The sequence below is a fragment of the Odocoileus virginianus genome, unplaced genomic scaffold (genome assembly GCF_023699985.2).
Source record: "Odocoileus virginianus isolate 20LAN1187 ecotype Illinois unplaced genomic scaffold, Ovbor_1.2 Unplaced_Contig_1, whole genome shotgun sequence".
Lineage (NCBI taxonomy): Eukaryota > Metazoa > Chordata > Mammalia > Artiodactyla > Cervidae > Odocoileus > Odocoileus virginianus.
This window is the reverse complement of record NW_027224318.1, coordinates 5,607,360-5,628,914: the sequence shown is the minus strand read 5'-3', so window position 1 is coordinate 5,628,914 and position 21,555 is coordinate 5,607,360. Positions and strand designations below refer to the sequence as shown.

Genomic DNA, 21,555 nt, shown 5'->3' with positions numbered 1-21,555 from the left:
TCCTTTAGCGTTGCTCAGTCACTCAGTCGCTTGCGACCCTTTGCAACCCTATGGATTGTAGTCCACCAGTTAGGGCAAATTCTGAACAAAAGATACAAAGAAACAAACAAAAAAGAAACCAAAAAACCTAAACCCAACCTCCACTTTTGAAGAGCCTGGAGCAAAAGTGGGGTACTGAGCATGCTCCCTGCACACAACGACGTTAAGGAGTGGGCAAAACACCTAAGGCACCCCTCCAGCCAGACTCCTGGACACACCTCTACCCTCACCTTATATAAGGAACAAGCTTGCCCCACGTGGAGGAGTGAGCAAGCAAGTGAACTTGTTGTTTGTTCCCCTACTGCAGCAGGTGATCCTAATAAAGTCTTGCCTAAATTTCTTCTCTGGCCTCTAGTTTTTTTTTTTCCTCTAGTTTGTTTTTATTGATTTGGGAAGGCCAAGAACCTGCAAAATCTGTTACTTTTCTCAATATCTTTAAAACTGTTACAGGCTGCACCTGAAAAGGCTCAGAAATAGCCCCAGACTCTGGAGTCTGGGACAGAGCACACTATCTCCACATGCAACCTTCCCTGGACAGTGGGCAGCTTAACATCCACGGCATCTAGTGGCTGTCCAGCAGTTCCCTTCCCATTTATCAAGTTGAGGTATTTCCACTCTATTCTCAGTTTTTCGAGTGACTTTATCATGAAAGGATGTGGGATTATGTCAAATGCTTTTTTTAATTGAGATCATCATGTGATTTTGGCCTTTATCCTATTAGCATGGTGTACAATATTGATTTTCAAATTTAACCAACCTTGTGTTCCTGGGGTAAATCTCACTTGGTCATTGCTATGGACTGAATTCCATCCCCTAAGATATATGTGCTAAAGTCCCCAGGCCTCAGAATGTGACTGAATTTGGAGATAGGGTTTGTAAAGGTGTAATTGGTTAAAAGGAGGTCATTAGTATGACACTGATTCAGTATCAGTTCAATATCAAATTCCTCTTATCAGCCCTCATAAGAGGAAAATTTGACACCAATTCAGATAGAGGGAAGGCGAGGAAACAAAATAACCATCTATAAGTCAAGGAAAGAGGCCTTAGGAAAAAATCAAACTTACTGACATCTTGTTCTTGGACTTCTTAGCCTCTAGAATTGTGAGAAAATGAATTTCTTTTGTTTAAGCCACCCAGTCTGTGATACTTTGTTATGGCAGTCCTAGAAAACTAATACAGTCATTGCAGACAGTTCTTTTATATTTTACTGGATTGATTTAAGGACTTTTGCCTTTGAATTCATAAAGGACATTGGTCTGTAGCTATTTATTTTTTCTTGTGTTGTTTCCATCTAGTTTTTGTATACTAGATGGATAATACTACTCTCATAGAATGAGTTTGGAAGTATCCTCTCCTATTCTGGCTTTTTGGAAGAGTTTGAGAAGGATTGCTATTCATTCTTTGTAAAATGATTGGTAGACTTCAACAGTGAATCAATCTAGACCTGGATGTGTGTGTGTGTGTGTGTGTGTGTGTGTGTGTGTGTGTGTGTGTGTTTGAAGTGCTTTACTTACTAATTCAATCTCTTTACTTGTTATGGATTTATTCAGATTTTCTGTTTCTTTCTTATAAGGGTTTTGGGGGTTATGCTTAATTTTTATAACAGCATTATTGAAATATACTGTTACTGTTAGTCACTCAGTTGTGTCTGACTCTTTGTGACCCCATGGCCCATAGCCCACCAGGCTCTTTGTCTATGGGATTTTCCATGCAAGAATACTGGAGTGGGTTGCCATTCCCTTCTCCAAGGGATCTTCCCCACCCAGGGATCAAACCCGGGTCTCCGCACTGCAGGCAGGTTCTTTACTGTCTGAGCCACTAGGGAAGCCCCTTATTGAGATATAATTCACATACTATTGAAAGTCGCTCAGTCATGTCCAACTATTTGTGACCCCATGGACTATACAGTCCATGGAATTCTCCAGGCCAGAATACTGGAGTAGGTAGCCTTTCCCTTCTCCAGGGGATCTTTCCAACCCAGGGATCGAAACCAGGTCTCCTGCATTGCAGGCAGACTCTTTACCAGCTGAGCCACAAGGGAAGCCCTCATATACTATAGTACTGACCTATTTATACAATTAAATGTCTATTTTTTCTTTGGTTAGTTTTGATCATTTTTGTCTTTCTAGGTCATTTAAGTTTTTTAGCATACAGTTGTTCATATCATTCTCTTATAGTCCTTTTTATATATAGGGATGTCCTCTCTTTCTTTCCTGATTTTAGCAATTTGAGTCTTCTTTTTCTTTGGTGAGTCTACCTAAAGGTATATTGATTTCCTGATCATTTCAAAGAACAAACTCTTGATTTCATTTATATTCTCCCTTTCTTCTGTATTGTCAACTTGATTTATTTCTGCTCTAATCTTTGATTTCTTTCCTTCTGCTCACTTTGGGTTTAGATCACTTGTCTTATGGTAGAAGATTAGATTATTGATGTGATATCTTTGTCCTTACTCTGCAATTTCTAAATTGATTCTCACTTAATACTCTTTAGTTGCTCTCACAATAAGGCACAATATCCAAGTAGGTCCTTGGCTTGGCAACTTCATCTTGGATCCCTTACACTGGATAAGCTGTCAGGGTGCCCAGACATAACACAGGTGTTCAGAGACACCAGCATTCTGAAAATCTCCTGTGAACATACACTGCCTTGAGTTGTTTATTCATTCTTCATTATTTGTTTGCTGTCTCCTTTCCTCCAGACACTGAGTCTCATTTCTCCATTTTTCTTAGCATAGTGCTTGGCTCTGGAGTAAGCCCTCATCAGTTTTTACAGACTGACTGATAAACTGACCAGTGGACCCATCATGCTGGGTGGTATCTGCCTATTCCCTTGGCCATATCCCTCTTATTAGAAGTTCAATGAAGGTAGGACCTTGTCTGCCTTGCTCCCTGAATCAGTCGAGACCAGTTAGCTTAAAAGAAAGCATTATAGGCATTTCAAGAAGGAAAAAAACCTAATGCTGGAATTAGATGTTGACTAATCTGTTTAAGGATTAGCAAGGAGAGATAACAAAGCCTTCCTCAGTGATCAATGCAATGAAATAGAGGAAAACAACAGAATGGGAAAGACTAGAGATCTCTTCAAGAAAGTTAGAGATACCAAGGGAACATTTCATGCAAAGATGGGTTCGATAAAGGACAGAAATTGTATGGACCTAACAGAAGCAGAAGATATTAAGAAGAGGTGGCAAGAATACACAGAAGAACTGTACAAAAAATATCTTCACGACCCAGATAATCACAATGCTGTGATCACTCACCTAGAGCCAGACATCCTGGAATGTGAAGTCAAGTGGGCCTTAGGAAGCATCACTACAAACAAAGCTAGTGAGGTGATGGAATTCCAGTTGAGCTATTTCAAATTCTGAAAGATGATGCTGTGAAAGTGCTGCACTCAGTATGCCAGCAAATTTGGAAAACTCAGCAGTGGCCACAGGACTGGAAAAGGTCAGTTTTCATTCCAATCCTAAGAAAGGCAATCCCAAAGAATGCTCAAACTACCGCACAATTGCACTCATCTCACATGCTAGTAAAGTAATGCTCAAAATTCTCCAAGCCAGGCTTCAGCAATACGTGAACCATGAACTTCCAGATGTTCAAGCTGGTTTTAGAAAAGGCAGAGGAACCAGAGATCAAATTGCCAACACCCACTGGATCATCGAAAAAGCAAGAGAGTTCCAGAAAAACATCTATTTCTGCATTATTGACTATGCCAAAGCCTTTGACTGTGTGGATCACAATAAATTGTGGAAAATTCTGAAAGAGATGGGCATACCAGACCATCTGACCTGCCTCTTGAGAAACGTGTATGCAGGTCAGGAAGCAACAGTTAGAACTGGACATGGAACAACAGACTGGTTCCAAATAGGAATAAGGAGTACGTCAAGGCTGTATATTGTCACCCTGCTTGTTTAACTTATATGCAGAGTACATCATGAGAAATGCTGGGCTGGATGAAGCACAAGCTGGAATCAAGATTGCTGGGAGAAATATCAATAACCTCAGATATGCAGATGACACCACCCTTATGGCAGAAAGTGAAGAGGAACTGAAAAGCCTCTTGATGAAAGTGAAAGAGGAGAGTGAAAAATTTGGCTTAAAGCTCAACATTCAGAAAACTAAGATCATGGCATCTGGTCCCATCACTTCATGGGAAATAGATGGGGAAACAGTGGAAATAGTGTCAGACTTTATTTTTTTGGGCTCCAAAATCACTGTAGATGGTGATTGCAGCCATGAAATTAAAAGACACTCCTTGGAAGGAAAGTTATGACCAACCTAGATAGCATATTAAAAAGCAGAGACATTACTTTGCCAACAAAGGTCCGTTTAGTCAAGGCTATGGTTTTTCCAGTGGTCATGTATGGATGTGAGAGAGTTGGACTATGAAGAAAGCTGAGCACTGAAGAATTGATGCTTTTGAACTGTGGTGTTGGAGAAGACTCTTGAGAGTCCCTTGGACTGCAAGGAGATCCAACCAGTCCATCCTAAAGGAGATCAGTGCTGGGTGTTCATTGGAAGGACTGATGCTGAAGCTGAAACTCCAATACTTTGGCCACCTCATGCGAAGAGTTGACTCGTTGGAAAAGACCCTGATGCTGGGAGGGATCAGAGGCAGGAGGAGAAGGGGCTGACATAGGATGAGATGACTGGATGGCATCACCGACTCGATGGAAATGAGTTTGAGTAAACTCCGAGAGCTGTTGATGGACAGGGAGGCCTGGCATGCTGCAATTCATTTGGTCGCAAAGAGTTGGACACGACTGAACGACTGAACTGAGCTGAACTGAATCTGTTTAAGGTCTGGAGGAGCAAAGGTCAAGGACTATGGATACCACAAAGAAATTAGCACAGTGCAAGAAACTGTGCCGAACCCATAGAGCTTTCCTGATACCCCAGTGCTGGAGACTGACAGGTAAGGGTGCAATTCAGGAAAGCTGCAGGAACCTCCACCCCTTAAGCCTGCAACTAGTCTGCCACCACCAATATTAGAGAAAGAATGCATTCCTTCTGGCCTCCACATCTTGTAGCAATGCCTCTCAGAGAGACTGTGATTAGAACCTTGCCTGCAAGTGGTTATGGGCATGAGAATGGGACCAAATGCAAACAAAACCCAGAAGTAATGACTTGATTGAGTAAAGTGTGTTGGTCCTATGGGCATGCAACATTTTAGGAATGGCTGATACCTGCCGTTTATATTCTGACTCCCTTTATGGATCCCAATGGTAATTTATCATGGACTTATTTCTTTATCACTACTACTATTTATTAAGTGCTTACATCACTATGCCTTCCAGTTGCTCTGCCAAATACTTTCCATTTATATATTCATTTAATTAATATTTGTTGAATGCTATGAGCCAGATAACTCTTCTGAGCCCTTAGAATAAATCAGTGAACAAAGAGACATAAACCTTGGTCCTTAGAACTAACCTTCTTGTGGTGGGGGAAGGGTAGATGATAAAAGCAAAAAAAAAAAAAAAAAGGAAACCATGTGGTATGTTGGAAAGTTACAAGTACCATGGAAAAAATATATCAAGACAATGAAGTTCTGGAGTGCTGGGGAGGATTGGTGAGTTGTATTTTAGAATAGGGTAGTCAGGGTAAGCTTCATTAGGAAATAATAATTGAGCAAGGGCTTGAAGGAAGTTAGGGAGTTAGGGAGGTAGATATTTGGAGTAAGAACTATCCAGGGTAAAACTTTAAAAGCATGTTCTTTAAGATCAAGATAAAGACAAGGGAAGCTCCTGAGACTAAAGGTTTTAACAAGGTTTATAATGCAACAAAAATCAGTATTGGGGTTGGAAAGGAAGATACAAAACAATCATTCTTTACAGATGATAGCATTTTCTACTTAGAAAGCACAAAGAATCAGATATTAATTTCTGGAATTAATAGGAAATTTTAGCAAGGGTGCTAGATGTAAAGTCAATGCAAAAATCAACTTTATTTCTACCAAACAATCCAATAGAAAACTGGGTAGAACATATGAAAGAAACAGTTGTTAGAGGAGGAAACCAAATTGCCAATAGACATGGACAACATACTCAGTTTCATCAGTAACTGGAGAAATGCAGATTAAACTGACAATGACAAGCCAATTTACATGTCTCAGATTGGCACAGATTTTGATTTGGTTATATCAAGAATAGGAAAGAATGTGCTGGTACAATTCTCATCCACTGATGAAAGGCATATTAATACTGTAGACACTTTGGAAAACAAATTGGAATTAGCTGTTACGTGTTGAGATGCACACACATTTTGACTCTGGATTTCACTCCTCAGTGTGTACCATAGAGAAACTCACATATGCATCAGCAGACAAGTAGAAGCATGTTCACATCAGTACCGTTTGTACTAGCAAACACTAGAAATAACCCCTATGTCCATCAATAAGCCCCTAGAACAGTACCCAGCACATAGCAGCACCCAATAACTCTAGGAAGAGGAGCTGCATACATACATAAACTATGAACGATTCATAAAATGGCATGTTACTTAGCCTTCTACTCAAAGTGTGGTCCAGGACCTCAGGGTTTATTCTTGCCTTCCTTCTTGCTTACTTGCAACTTCTTTTTCTTACAGTGAAGAACTTGACTTCCAACGTCCTGTGTAGGTATTTTTATTTTTACCAGAATAGTGCTTTATAATAGGTCTCATCCTGTTTCTTACTATTTTTCATTTGCACTGGTCAAGATCTGCCTATGTTGCTGTGTGTACATCTAGTCTCTTACTTCCAACTACAGCATACTATTTCATCATGTGTATCCCCCTGTCTTACTGACTTGTAACATTCTTTGCAGAAAAAAATATGTTACCACCAAAAAGAGCTTAAGCAAAGACCTCATCAACAGTCCCTAGGGAGAATCAACCTCAATGCTTTTGCAATCGCTGTTTCCTCAGCCTGGAATGCTCTTCCTCTAGCTTTTCCATGGCTATTTCTTTCCCACAATCCCTTGGATTTCTGCTCAAATGTAATCTTAGAGTTCTTTTCCCTGACCGGTTTCTATAAAAGTGTTCTCTCCTCCTTCTACCATGAAACATCCTATCACATACTCAGATACTGCTCTATTCTCTTTATGTCCTGGTCATTAGCTGCAAAATCTTATTTACTGATTTATTTACAAATGTACTGCCAGTCTCCCTCAACTCAAATATCGGCTTCTTTTTAAATTTCATTCTTACACCATTTAATGTTCAGGATTCCATAAAATGTTGAGTTTCCAGAAAATAGGGTTAGTCTCAGGGCTGTCACATGAAGCTCCTTGGGTTGTGTGCTGCATATTTACATCATATTCTGTTGTGATTGCATAGGCTTCCAGGGAAAATTGCTAGGAGGCCTGGAGATGTGACTCTTGACTGGTCCTTCAGGAGCAACTCTCAGAGTCACATCTCCAAACCTGCCCATCTTGGAAGCCTTCTCTGCCAATCAGGAAGGTGGGGAGGGGAAGCCGCTGGATTTATTCATTGAAACTTTCATCTCAGGATCTGGAAGCTGTCACTTGCCACCACCACCGCACCTGCCTCTCAGCTCCCAGGAAACTAATGGTTGGTCACTGAGAAACTGCTACAGAAAAATCAACATCTCCATGACTACACTTGCCAGCATAAAAAAGAATGTCAATTTATTGAGGGCAAGGATTCTGTTGGCATTGTTCTCTGCTATGTTTCTAGCACCTAGAACAATTCTTGGCATTGAAGAATAATTGAATGAAAGAAAGGTAATGTTCTGGGTAATTCCAGATGACCTATGGGGAGGATATGTTTCATAACCAAGGTGAGTCAGACCAAATCAGAATATTTTACTTTCCCACTTGTCCCTTACTCAACAGAATTCGTCCCTACTCCTGGTAGTGTTAATGTTATACAGCAGGCTGTAAACAGAGGGGTATTTCTCAGAAGATAACGTGGTTCAGTCCTTAACCCTTCCTCGTCCTGATTTTGTGACCTGCCCTTAGGGCTTAGGCTATGGCAATAACTTGCAAGTAAAATCACCTGATAACTTGGAGTTTCTGTGATATTGGTGACATTATCTCCTCAGTATAAGTGAAATGCAGTCTGTAGTAAAATGATGTTTTAAAGCTACAAAAGGTCTTTTGCCAATAAATATTTTACTAATGTTTACAGAAACAACTCTCTAAACTTACAGTAGCATTGCTTTTAACTTTATTTATTATTTGGCTATGTTGGGTCAGTTGCTGCATGCAGGATCTTTGTTGCATCATGTGGGATCTTTTGCAGGGCACAGTCTCTCTAGTTATGGCACATGGGCTCATTGTTCTGAGGCATGTGGGATCTTAGTTCCCTGACCAAGGATCGAACCTACATTCCCTGCATTGGAAAGGCAGATTCTAACCACTGGACTGCCAGGGAAGTCTCTCTCCTTCACTTCTGAAGGATGTATTCACAAATATAGAATTTGGGTATACATTTATGGGTGGTAAACTGAACCACAGATTAATCTTGATCCATACCACTTCTTTCGGTATCCTTGATGCTTCAAGTTTGCCTTTTTTCCTTTGACCATGTAGGTAGGACAATTGTCTAATCAGTGTATATAAATCTGTTGGGTTTCTTAAGAAGTCACATGGATGCCATAGAGATGTTCAAGTGTGCTGAACAGGCATTTTGAGAAAGCCTTAATACTCAGATCAGCCCTCCTTGTGAAACTGGGATGGAGTCGTGGTGACTCTACCTCTTAAAGACAGGTTTGAAAGTTATGACTAAAAGGAGACATGAGGATTTTTCCACTTCTTTAAATAGTCTTGAAAACATGGTCAAGTTTGGGTTGGACTTGGTTTAGAATAAAGATGAAATGAAGCTACAAAGGGGCTTTTAAACACACCAGTAAGAAATGCCATGTATGAGGGCAGATGAAAACCTGAGTGATTTCTGTGCAGTATCCAGGGCAAACAAAGGATTAAGACAAGTGTTTAGAAATCACTATGAGGTATGAAGAAGTTTAGTACATGCCACCTTAAAATATGCCACTTCAGTTATACTGATTATTTTTAGCTGAAGTCATCTGAAAAAGGATAAGGTGATGGCACCCCACTCCAGTACTCTTGTCTGGAAAATCCCATGGACAGAGGAGCCTGGTAGGTTGCAGTCCATGGGGTCTCAAAGAGTCAGACATGACTGAGCGACTTCACTTTCACTTTTCTGAAAAAACAACTTTTTCTTAAATCCCTTTATTTGCCTAAAGACAGATCTTCTAAAAGGAACTCAATAGTCATAAATCCCCTCCTTGGAAGTTTCAACAACCAGGAAATATTGACTCTTACCACAGGAGAACTAGAAGTCCCTCAGTCATGTCTGACTCTCTGTGACCCCATGGACTGTAGCCTACCAGGCTCCTCCATCCATGGGATTCTCCAGGCAAGAATACCAGAGTGGGTTGCCATTTCCCTTCTCCAGGAGATCTTCCTGACCCAGGGATTGAACCCAGGTCTCCCACATTGTAGGCAGACACTTTACCATCTGAGCCACCAGGGAAGTCAAGGAGAACTAGAAGTCAACACCAAACCCAGATAACTCTGTCTCAAACTATCAAATCTCCCATCTATGCTTCTAAGGAGTCATTCATTTTTCCATAAATCATTTACTGTCTCCTAGACTGCCATATCCTCCCTCCCCTATCCTTGGCAAAGTGGCATTATAAGGTCTCAAATCTCACTGCCTTTCTGGGTATATTTTTCTTATGATGCCCATGCTGAAATAATATTAAAAATTAAGGAGTGTATATACATTTTCTGTAAATCTGCATGTTGTCAGTTTTTTTTCATTGACCTATGAAGTGTATATAGTTAAGAGAGTAGAGGGAAAGTCTTTGCTCCCCAACAGGTAAAAAGTAAGGACAATGGGGCAATTCAAGAATAGAGGAATACACAGCATCAAGCAAATATACCAGAGAGAGAAAAAATGTGCGTGTGGATTTGGTGAAACTCCATAGTGCAGAGTTACCAGGGAAAAAAACTATGAATTAAAGAAAAGTTGGGGCTTCCCTGGTAGCTCAGAATGTGGAGTCTGCCTGCAAAGCAGGAGACCTGGGTTCCATCCCAGGGTCGGGTAGATCCCCTGGAGATGGAAATGGATACCCACTCCAGTATTCTTGCCTGGAGAATTCCTTAGACAGAGGAGCCTGGCGGGCTATATATTCTATGGGGTCGCAAAGAGTCGGACACGACTGAGCGACTAACACACACACACACACACACACACACAGTGGGTTGACTGCCCCGGTTTTCTGCGGAGACAGAGAGGGAAGAGGACGGTGTGAAGGGGCAGAGCGCTCCGGGTGGGCTTTCCTTGCAGAATAGCGCACTCTGCAAAAGGATCCCTGGAGGGCAGCGCTTTCCGAACCATTCAGGCCCTCCGGCTCTCTTCTTGGGAGTCCAGGAGGAGGCGGGGCTTGTCGGAAGGGCGGATCCCGGGGGTGGGTCAGAGTCGCTGGCAGCGGCTCTATGGTACCCGGCAAGGGGCGGGCCACGTTAGGGGTGGAACTGCGCTGGCTGTCGCTACAGTGTGTGCAGGCGAGGGGGCGGAGCTGTCCCTGGGCAGCTCAGGCCTGGCCTTGGATGTGGCAGAGGCGGCAGTGGGAGACCACCCCCCGAGGGGAGACCGAGGGTAGGGCGCGGCGGGGAGGAGCGGGGTGGGACGGGACTGCTGTCTGCCAGGAGCTCCAGGCATCGAGTCCACCTGACCGCCAGCTCGTGTTGCGGTCGATCCGCGGAGCCTGCGCCGGCCCGGGCCCATGGCGGCGTCGGGGGCTCTGTCTGCCGCGGCAGCAGCAGCGGCCCTGTCGGGCGTGGCAGTGCGGCTGGCGCGCTCAGCCGCGATGCGCAGCTCGTACGGTGCCTTCTGCAAGGGGCTCACGCGCACGTTGATCACCTTCTTTGACCTGGCCTGGCGTCTGCGCATGAACTTCCCCTATTTCTACATCGTGGCCTCGGTGATGCTCAACGTGCGCCTGCAGGTGCGGATCGAGTGAACGCCAGCTACCACCTCCACCCGGCCGCGATGGCAGGGGCATCGGCATGAAGGGTCATGGGGCCGTGGGCCACCGGGACATGCCAGGGAAGGGGCGGCCCAAGCCTCTAGGCCCTAGACCTCCGCGGAGGACGCAGCCACAGAGCTCCGGCTCTGGCCAGCCACGTCGCGGCCGGTGACGAACTGCACAGAAAACTAGTGAAAAGGGCCCTTTCCGTCGGACTCGAGAAAATTATCTGCGTGCAGCCGACCTGTTGCCTCACTTTGGCCGAAGGCGGCAGCAGAAGGAAGAAATTCTTCAATAGAAACATGAATGACTGACCCTGACCCAAAAGGTAGGAAGCCAGAGGTTGGACTTGCTGGCTGGAGGGAGGCGGTTGCCATGATATCTAGATGTCCAGCCCCTGGGCGGCTTGGAGGAGGAAGGGACCCGTGGAAGCCAGCCTGGAAAGCTGCCGAGCCGAGGGCAGGCAAGGCAGGGTGCACGCAGGCCCTCCGGACTCCTTTGTCATATATCCAACGTGGGGATGAGAGGTGGCTGCCTGGGCATCTCCGAGGGTCAACCGATCACCTCGGCCCACGGCCCCGCTGGTGTCACCTGAGCACTGGGGGATGGAGGGAAATGGCCCCGGAGAGGCCCAGAGATAGCCCTAGAAGAGGGCGCATGCTGGCCCACTTGTCCTCGACCCCTCAAGAGGCAGCCTGGAAGGATGGTTGTGTTCTTGGCCCAAGCCCAGGTCTGTCTCTTTCTCAGCCCTTCACAAGACTTCCTCCTGGTGGGTCTCTGGGACTGCTCTGCCTGCTCCTGCTGTCTCTGTTGCTCCTCTCCACCCTCCAAAGCTTTGCATCAGCGGACAGGGAAGAGTGGGAAAGACGTGTTCCTCCCAGCCCTGCCCCGTCTCAGCCACGCTCCCTCCACCTCCTACCAGTGCCCTCCTGGTGCCACAGAATGTGCTGCTCCAGTCCTGGACAGCCTCCAGCAGCCCCTGTGTCCCACAGGATTTGGGAAAGTGGGGGTCTCCTTGAGTGGAGGGCAGCTGTCAGGCTGGGTTGGGAGAGCAGTCGGAGAAGAGGCTTGTAGGGTAGGCGACAGCTGGGGAGACGGGGACGTCTCTGGGCGAGGAGGCAACTCTCAAGTCCCCATGTTTTTCTTGCAGGAACTGGTGTTATAGCAGGTGAACTGCCCCTTCTGTGGTCTTGTCGAGAGAGTCAAATCCCTGCCTGGGACACCCCTGACCCTAGAGCTGCCTGGGGAGCAGCCAAGAGAAGGGCCTGACCCCCCGAGGAGAGGAAGGGCCTTCCAGGCAGAGAGTCCGAGGGGAGGGGTGGCCTGGTGATCCAGTACTGGCATGAGGAAGGAAGGATGGAGCTAGAGACACTCTGGGGGAGCTCTGTTCTCCCCACCTGCTGGGCTCTGGGAAGGGAGACATTTGCCCTTGTCACATAGATCAGAAGTGGGGGAGCTGAACCTGCCTCTGGGCCTGCATTCCCCACCTGCCCCCCAGTCTCTGGGAGAACTGGCACAGTGGGGTGGGGGAGGGGAGCACAGTCTCCCAAGGGACCTAGAGAGAAAGGCCCGTGGTAGGGAAGGTGGGGTGTGTGGCAAGTCACAGGGAAGAACCGGGGGACAGTCTGAGCTGAGATGGTCACAGGAGAGATGAGTTTCAGAACCCCTTGGGGAGCAAGGCCCTCACACACGGTCAGGCCTCCCCACCCCAACCCAAGCCCCACCCAAGGCTTAAGCAGGAGTCCCTTGGTGTTGAGTGGCATAAACCTCTCAATTTGGGTGGGGGTGTTGGCTGGCTCCTGGGGCCGAGTGTAACAGGAGGGAAGGGACACATGTGGGTGGAGTGGAGCTGAGATCCACGCATGACCCCGTGTCTCTGTCCCCAGGCTGCCCCTCCTGCTAGGATCACCCAGGAGCAGCTGCTCTGGATGGGCCTGCAGCGGTCCTGGCTGTGCTGCTGACTGGTGCACCAGGAGTGGCACTGAGGGGAGCCGGGAGAGGCCCTGGCCCTCACCCCCCATCCCAGATCCACATCTGCTCCCTCACTGATTGCTCGGGGTCCTGGTCCTCAGTTCCTGGGACTAAGAACCACAGCAGCCTGGTTGCCCCAGCACAGAGGGGCAGAGCCTCACACCATGTGCCCTCCTCAACCACCCGGGTCTCGGCTGAAGATCTCTGCCTGCCTCACCCCGAGGCCTGAGGCTGCACCCAGGCCACCACATGCCCCCCGCAGATTCCCACAGACGGAAGGGTCCTGATGGCTTCCTCCCTTGTGCCAAGTTGCCTGGAAACCCCTGGTCTTGGTGGCCCCTCCTCCACCCCAACTGTGTCCCTCCAGGACCACTTCTGGGAGACTGCCAGCCTTTGGACTGCATCCCTGGAGCTCTGGGGACAGCCTCTGAGAGACTGTGACATGGGGCTGCAGGGGAGGAGAGGAGCGGAGGACCAGGGGCCTCCTTGGGGCTGATGCACAAATGTGTGCGCTTTTCAAGTTCACATCTCACCGTCTGGGTTACTGTATCCCCAGCTGTAACCTCTTCCTGGGCCATTTTGAGAGGGTCTGCAGAGGGCACTAGGGAGGGTCTTTACTTAATATGTGTGTGCCTGTGTGTGAATGTGTGTGTGAGTGCGCATGTTGAGTGCATGTGTGAGTGTGGGGATGTGTGTGCAAGTTTACATGCACATGCGTGAGGGCTTGAGTGTGTGAGTGTGGGGATGTGTGTGTGGGTGTGTGAGTGTGGATGAATGTGTGGGTATGAGTGCAAATGCATGAGTGCATGGATGTCTGTGTGTGAATGTGCAGGTGTGAGAGTGTGTGTGTGGGTGTGAATACATGTGTCAGTGTGAATGCATGTGTGTGAGTGCACTAGTGTGTGAGTGCTTATACACACAGGAGTGGCTGTGCATTGCAAAAGGCGCTGAGCTGTTTAGTGGGTGTGCTCTGGGGGACGGGCATCCTGTCCTCCCCAGGCTCCCAGCTCTGTTGGAGCTGCCTGGGCCGTGGGAGGCCACTTCCCAAAGTGGAGAAAGTATGTTGGAGATTCAGGGGCCCCAGGCTCAGAGACCCATCATCATCTGCAGAGAATCCCCTCTCCCCATGGGGCTCTGACTGGGGCTGTCTGCCCCCAAAGGTATTGGCCGTGGGAGGGGCAGGGACATGTCCTCAGCATGTGTTCCTGCCACTGCTTTTCTTACCATTTTGATCTTGAGTAGTTTGCTGCTTCTGCTTTCCCGCTTCTTCCTCATCTCCTCACTGGGCCTCTGCTGCTCTCTATGCACTTTATTTATTTGCAGTCTCTTTTTCAGGCAGTGGAGGTTCTACGCCATCACCGACTTGAATAAGACAGCTTTCCCTTTTATGTGTGTGTTGAACTCTGCACCAGTCAGTGCAGTCTGGTCAGAGAAATGTTCTTGTTTCCAGTGTTATCAAATCTTGTGTCTATCTAAGTTAATAAAAAAATTATTTGAGTTCAATGAAAAAAAAAAAAACAGAGGCCTCTTATTTCTGGTGTGGTGCCCCCTTGGAGGAGAGGGGCTGTTGGTGAGCTCACCCCACTCTGGTGGCCAGAAGCTGGGGGAGGGGAGCATCCTGAGGGCTATAATCGGGTGGGGTCATGGCAGGAAACAAATGAATGTTATACTTCATATTAATAGAACAAAGGGGTAATACATAATCATTCCAAAAGATTTAGAAAATGGATTCAGTGAAATTCAATACCCATTCATGATTTTAAAATCTTTTAACAACATTGGAATTGTTAGGAACTCATTCTCCTGGCCAATAGTCTATAAAAAACCTCAGTGTACATAATATTTAATGGTAAAAGAATGTTCCTAATATTGGGAACAATTCATGGTGTCTACTATTGCCATTTCTATTCATCATTGTACTGGAAGCTTGAGCAAATGGAATAAGCCCCCTACCCTAACAAAATAAATCCATCCTGATTGGAAAGGAAAAAATAAAGCTTTATTTATTCACAGATCATCCTGTATGGAGAAAATATCAAGTAAAGCACAGACAAAAAAGCTACTAGACCCGTAAACAAATTTAGCAAGGCCAACAGGACACAATATCAACATCAAAATATCAATTATACTTATACATACTAGCACCAAAAATTCCAAAAATGAAATTAAGAAAGCAAATGGATACACAATAGCCTTCAAAAGAATAAAACATTAGGGATAAATCCCATAAAATATGAATAAGACCTGCAAACTAAAAATTACTAAAAAATTATAAGACATAGCTGAGAAAATTTAAACTTAATAAAGATAGTTCATGGATTGGCAGACTCAGTGTGGCAACCTTCCCCAAGTTTATTTGTAGATTGAGCTCAATATCTACCAAAATCTCAGCTGAATTTCCTGTAGAAAATGGCAAGCTGATCTTAAAATGTATGCAGAATATACATTTATATCACCTTAAACAGCCAAAACATTTTGAAAAAGGAAAACAGAGTTGAAGGATTTATCATACCTATTTCAGAAGTCATAAAGCCACAGTAATCAAAACAGTATGAATCTTGTACAAAGATAGTCATGTAGATCAGTGGAACAGATTGAGAAAGTATGAACAAATCCTTAAATTGATGATGAAATGGGTCTTCTATAATGGCAAAATACACATAACAAATGTTGCCATTTTAACCATTTTAAAGTATAGAATTCAGTAGCATGAAGAACATCCCCAATGTGTAACCATCACCATTATCTAATTCTAGAACATTTCCATCACCACAGATGAGAACACCATGTGCATTAAGTGTCAGTCTTCATTACCTCCCTACCCCACTCCTTGGCAAATACAAATATGCTTTCTGTCTCTATGTATATGCTTTTTATGGGTATTTCATACAAATGGAATAATATGATATGTAACCTTTTATGCCTGGCTTCTTTAACTTGGCATAATATTTTGTAGTTCATTCACATCATTGTATGTTCCTTTTAATGGCTAATATTCCATTTAATGGATATACGACATTTTATTTATCCATTCATATGTTCATGGACATTTGTGTTGTTTCTACCTTTTCACCATTGTGAATAGGGTTACTATGGACATGCAAGTACAAGTTTTGTTTGAACACCTGATTTCAATTTTGGGGGTCCACAACTAGGAGTAGAATTGCCGGATCACATGTTAATTCTATGTTTAACTAATTGAAGAACCCACCAAACTGTTTTACATACAGGCTGCACCATTTACAGTCCCACTTAGTAATGTATGATGATTCCACACTTTCTCCAACAGTTGTTATTTTTCTTTTCCAATTTATGGTTATCCTAGTATGTGTGATAGAGAAGGCAATGGCACCCCACTCCAGTACTCTTGCCTGGAAAATCCCATGGACGGAGGAGCCTGGTGGGCTGCAGTCCATGGGGTCGCTAAGAGTCAGACACGACTGAGCGACTTCCCTTTCACTTTTCACTTTCATGCATTGGAGAAGGAAATGGCAACCCACTCCAGTGTTCTTGCCTGGAGAATCCCAGGGACGGGGGAGCCTGGTGGGCTTCTGTCTATGGGGTCTCACAGAGTCGGACACGACTGAAGCAACTTAGCAGCAGCAGCAGCAGCAGTATGTGTGAAGCAGTAATTTTCATTTGCATTTCCCTAAGGCTAATGATGTGAAATTGGACTTCCTGGTGGCTCAGACAGTAAAGAATCTGCCTGCAATGCAGGAGACCAGGGTTTGATCCCTGGTTGGGAAGATCCCCTGGAGAAGGGAATGGCTACCCACTCCAGTATTCTTGCCTGGAGAATTTCATGGACAGAGGAGCCTGGTGGGCTACAGTCCATGGATTGCAAAGAGTTGGACATGACTGAGCAACTGACACTTTCAACTTCCAATGATGTGGAACATCTACTCATTTATTTGGTAGCCATTTATATGTTTTCTTTGCAGAAATATTAGTACCTTGGGATAAATTTGACAAAATTTCTGGAAGACCTGTATACTGAAAATTACAGAAGGAATTAAATAATACAAACATAAATAAATTGACTGATATATCATGCTCACAGATTTGAACACTCAATATTGCTGGATGTGAGCTCTAGAAAACTGACCTATAGATTCAATGCATTCCCAATGAAGCAACAGTTCAGTTCAGTTCAGTTCAGTCACTCAGTCGTGTCCGACTCTTTGCGACCCCGTGAATCACAGCACGCCAGGCCTCCCTGTCCATCACCAACTCCCGGAGTTTACTCAAACTCATGCCCATCGAGTCAGTGATGCCATCCAGCCATCTCATCCTCTGTTGTCCCCTTCTCCTCCTGCCCCCGATCCCTCCCAGCATCAGGGTCTTTTCCAATGAGTCAACACTTTGCATGAGGTGGCCAAAGTATTGGAGTTTCAGCTTCAGCATCAGTCCTTCCAATGAACACCCAGTACTGGTCTCCTTTAGGATGGACTGACTGGATCTCCTTGCAGTCCAAGGGACCCTCAAGAGTCTTCTCCAACACCACAGTTCAAAAGCATCACTTCTCCAGCTCTCAGCTTTCTTCACAGTCCAACTCTCACATCCATACATGACCACTGGAAAATCCATAGCCTTGACCAGGCGGACCTTTGTTGGCAAAGTAATGTCTCTGCTTTTTAATATGCTATCTAGGTTGGTCATAACTTTCCTTCCAAGGAGTAAGTGTCTTTTAATTTCATGGCTGCAGTCACTATCTGCAGTGATTTTGGAGCCCCAAAAAATAAAGTCTGACACTATTTCCACTGTCTCCCCATCTATTTCCCATGCAGAGATGGGATCAGGTGCCGTGATCTTAGTTTTCTGAATGTTGAGCTTTAAGCCAACTTTTTCACTCTCCTCTTTCACTTTCATCAAGAGGCTTTTCAGTTCCTCTTCACTCTCTGCCATAAGGGTGGTGTCATCTGCATATCTGAGGTTATTGATATTTCTCCCAGCAATCTTGATTCCAGCTTGTGCTTCTTCCAGCCCAGCATTTCTCATGATGTACTCTGCATATAAGTTAAATAAGCAGGGTGACAATATACAGCCTTGATGTACTCCTTTTCCTATTTGGAACCAGTCTGTTGTTCCATGTCCAGTTGTAACTGTTGCTTCCTGACCTGCATACAGGTTTCTCAAGAGGCAGGTCACAGGACTTTTAAGATAAATTGACAAAGTGATTCTACCTTTCCATAGAAATACAGAAGACTAAGGAGAGCCAAAATTTTTGAAAAAGAACAAAGATGCAGGATTTATACTACTTCATTTCAAAACTTGGTATAGATCAACAATAATCCAGTGTGATCTTGGTATAAAGATAGCTTTATAGATCAATGGAACAGAACAGAGAGTTCACAATATAATCAAAACTATATGGACGATTGCCTTTTTAAAAAATTAATTTATTTATTTTAATTGGAGGCTAATTACTTTATGAAGTGGATGAAACTGGAGCCTATTATACAGAGTGAAGTAAGTCAGAAAGACGATTGCCTTTTGACTGAAATGTAAATTCAGTACCACAGAGAAAAATAACATTTTCAGCAAAATACTGGAAACATTGGAAAAGCACATCTTTAAAATAAAAAAACTCACATAACATACAAAAATTAATTAGATATCATGACATGCATATGAGAAAAAGCCAAAATACATGCCACCTGCAAAGTACTGCAGTTCATTGTCCCACTTTGGGTTGCCTGTTCTTATAATAAAAAGATTCTATCACCCTGGGAATCACAGTGAAATGGCTAAAACAGAGGCTCTACAACCTCACATTGACATCTACTCCCCCTCCTACCTTCCTGTTCCCCAAGACTTCTCTTCTCTTTCTTCTCTTGCCCTTAACAAAACTATCTGTGCGTGGTGACTGTCCTTGTCACTGAAGGCCTTGGCAACACAACACCCCTAGGGCTTTCTGATGTAGTTCAAGTAATCAACCAGCAGAAGGCGCTGCTCCATTAGCATAGAAATCGGAAGCGCATAATCAATTCATAGGTTCTTAATCACTCAATATTGCACCTCGTAAAACTCGATAACCTAGTGGATCAGCCAATTCTGTAGTCCATGCTTGCTTGTTACTCAAAGTGTGGTCCAGGGACCAGCAGCATAAGCATCACCTGGGAACTTGTGACTCTGAATCCTCCACCAAAGACCTATTGAATCAGGACTTTCTCTTTCATAATACGTCTAGTGATTCCAGTGCACATTACAGTTTGAGAAACACTACTCCCTGGAAGCTTTAGGGCCAAGAGGTTGACGTAAGTGAACTGTGTTTTACAAACAAACTAAGGAAGATTCATAACGATGTATCCAAAGCTACAAAACCAGTGGGTGGGAGATCAAAGGTAGCAGCCAGGTTTCCTGACTTTCGGCTTAGGCTTTTCTGCACTATTATGGTCAGTTGCACCCTGTGGCAGATTCCCCTCTCATCCCAGAGGACAAGTTCATGCCTTGTTTCTGGGACAAAGCCCCTGTCACATGTCCTTGCATCTAAATCCATGACTTGTGGGACTTTCCTGAAGGTCCAGTAGTTAAGATTTCACCCTCAGGGGCTCCCCAGGTGGTTCATTGGTTGAGAATCAGCCTGCCAGTGCATGACATGTGGCCTCGATCCCTGGTCCGGTAAGATTCCACTTTCCACGAAGCAACGAAGCTGGACTCCACAACTATGGAAGCCCTGGTGCCCTAGGTCCTGTGCTCTGCAACAAGAGAATTCATGGCAATGAGAAGTCTGAACACTGCAAAAAAGAGTATCCCTGACTCACCGCAGCCAGAGAAAGGCCCCCCACAGCAACAAAGACCCAGCACAGCCAAAGTAAATAAATAAATAAAAAATTATAAAGAACCTATGAACTGATTATGTGCTTCCGATATCTATGTTAGTGGAGTCATCTGCTGGTTGATTCCTTGAACTACATCAGAAAGCCCTTGGGATGTTGTGTTTCTAAAGGCTTCACCACAGACACAGTCACTGCTGCACAGCCAGTTTTGATAAGGTCAAGAGAAGAAAGAGAAAATAGCTCTTGGGGCACAGGAAGGGAGTGGGGGTGGTGGTGGATGTCAATGTGAGGCTATAGAATCTTGTATAACTCGAAAATATATTTGAGCAGCATCTTCTACTGGTGGATTCCTTGAACTGCATCAGAAAGGTCTGGGGGAGATGTGTTCCCAAGGCCTCAACAACAGGGACAGTCACCTGAGAAGAGCCAGTTTTGATAAGGGCAAGAGGAGAAAGAGAAGTGAGGTCTTGGGGCACAGCATAGGAGTGGGAGGAGCGGATGTCAATATGAGGCCGTAGTGCCTAGTATAACTCGACAACCTAGTGTAACAACGCCATCTGCTGGTGGATATCATGAACTACACCAGAAAGCCCTGGGGAGGTGTTGGCAACTCATTTTACATCAATGAACACTGACCAAGGGGAACACTGACCACGTGGAAGCAGTCTATCTGCTAGGATCAGTCTTTGTTAGTGATCAGCTTGATTCAGAGCTGATCAGACGAGCTCCACAGTCTCAGAACCTCAAAAGGCAAGGCACTGGCTGAAGCTTGTGAGGGTGTGATGAATAAAGTTCTGCCTCTGACCTTCCATCCACACCAGCAGTGAGAGCCCTTGAGCCACTTTTGTAGTGTATGCTTGCTTGCTACTCAAAGTGTGGTCCCGGGACCAGCAGCATTAGCATCACCTGGGAATTTCTGACTCTGAGGTCTCCATCACAGGCCTATTGAACCGGGACTTGCACTTTCATAATGTACCTGGTGATTCCAGTGCACATTAAAATTTGAGAAGCACTTCTCCCTGGTAGCTTGAGGGCCAAGAGGTTAACATAAGTGAACTGTATTTTACTCACAATGATGTACAAAAGCCATAGAACTAGTGGGTGGGAGATTCAAGGTTAGCAGCCAGATTGCCTGATTTTCAGCTCAGGCATTTCTTCACGATTCTGGTCAGTTGTACCCTGTTCATGCTTTGTTTCTTGGACCAAGCTCCCGTCATATGTCTTTGCATCTAAATCTATGACCTGGTGGGACTTCCATGGTGGTCCAGTAGTTAAGACTTCACCTTCCAGGTCTTCCCTTGGGGTCCAGTGGTTAAGATTCCACCCGCCAGTGCAGGGGACAGAGGTTCAATTTCTGGTCCAGGAAGACCCTATATACCATGGGGGAACTAAGCCAGGGTGCCACAACTATTGAAGCCATCACACCGTAGGGCCTCTGCCAGGAAACAAGAGAAGTCACAGCAATGAGAAGCTCATGAAATTGAACCAAGAGAAGTCCTGGATCACTGCAACTATAAAAAAGTCCGCTGAAGCAAGGATGACCCATCACAGTCAAATAAAAATACATAAGTAAAAAATTAAAAAGAACCTATTAACTGATTATGTGTTTCCAATTTCTATGCTAGTGGAGAAGAGCCATCTGCTGGTGGATTCCTTGAATTACATCAGAAATCCCTTGCAGTGTTGTGTTGCTAAGGTCTTCAGACACAGACAGTCACCCTTGCACAATTTTGATATGGAGAAGAGAAGAAAGAGAAGAGAGGTC

General features: G+C 44.9%; 1 protein-coding gene across 1 annotated transcript; it reads left to right on the top strand.

Annotated features, from left to right (window-relative positions):
* Window positions 1-10,528: 10,528 nt before the first annotated feature.
* On the top strand, window positions 10,529-14,519 carry LOC110145322 (small integral membrane protein 10-like protein 2A). The gene has a single exon (XM_070463239.1). The coding sequence runs from the start codon at window positions 10,798-10,800 to the stop codon at window positions 11,032-11,034; it is 237 nt and encodes a 78-aa protein (XP_070319340.1). The 5' UTR covers window positions 10,529-10,797; the 3' UTR covers window positions 11,035-14,519.
* The last annotated feature ends 7,036 nt before the right edge of the window (window positions 14,520-21,555 follow it).

What these genes read in the sequence shown, in the direction of transcription:
- LOC110145322 (XM_070463239.1), top strand. Translation starts at nt 10,798, where the DNA reads ATGGCGGCGTCGGGGGCTCTGTCTGCCGCGGCAGCAGCAGCGGCCCTG.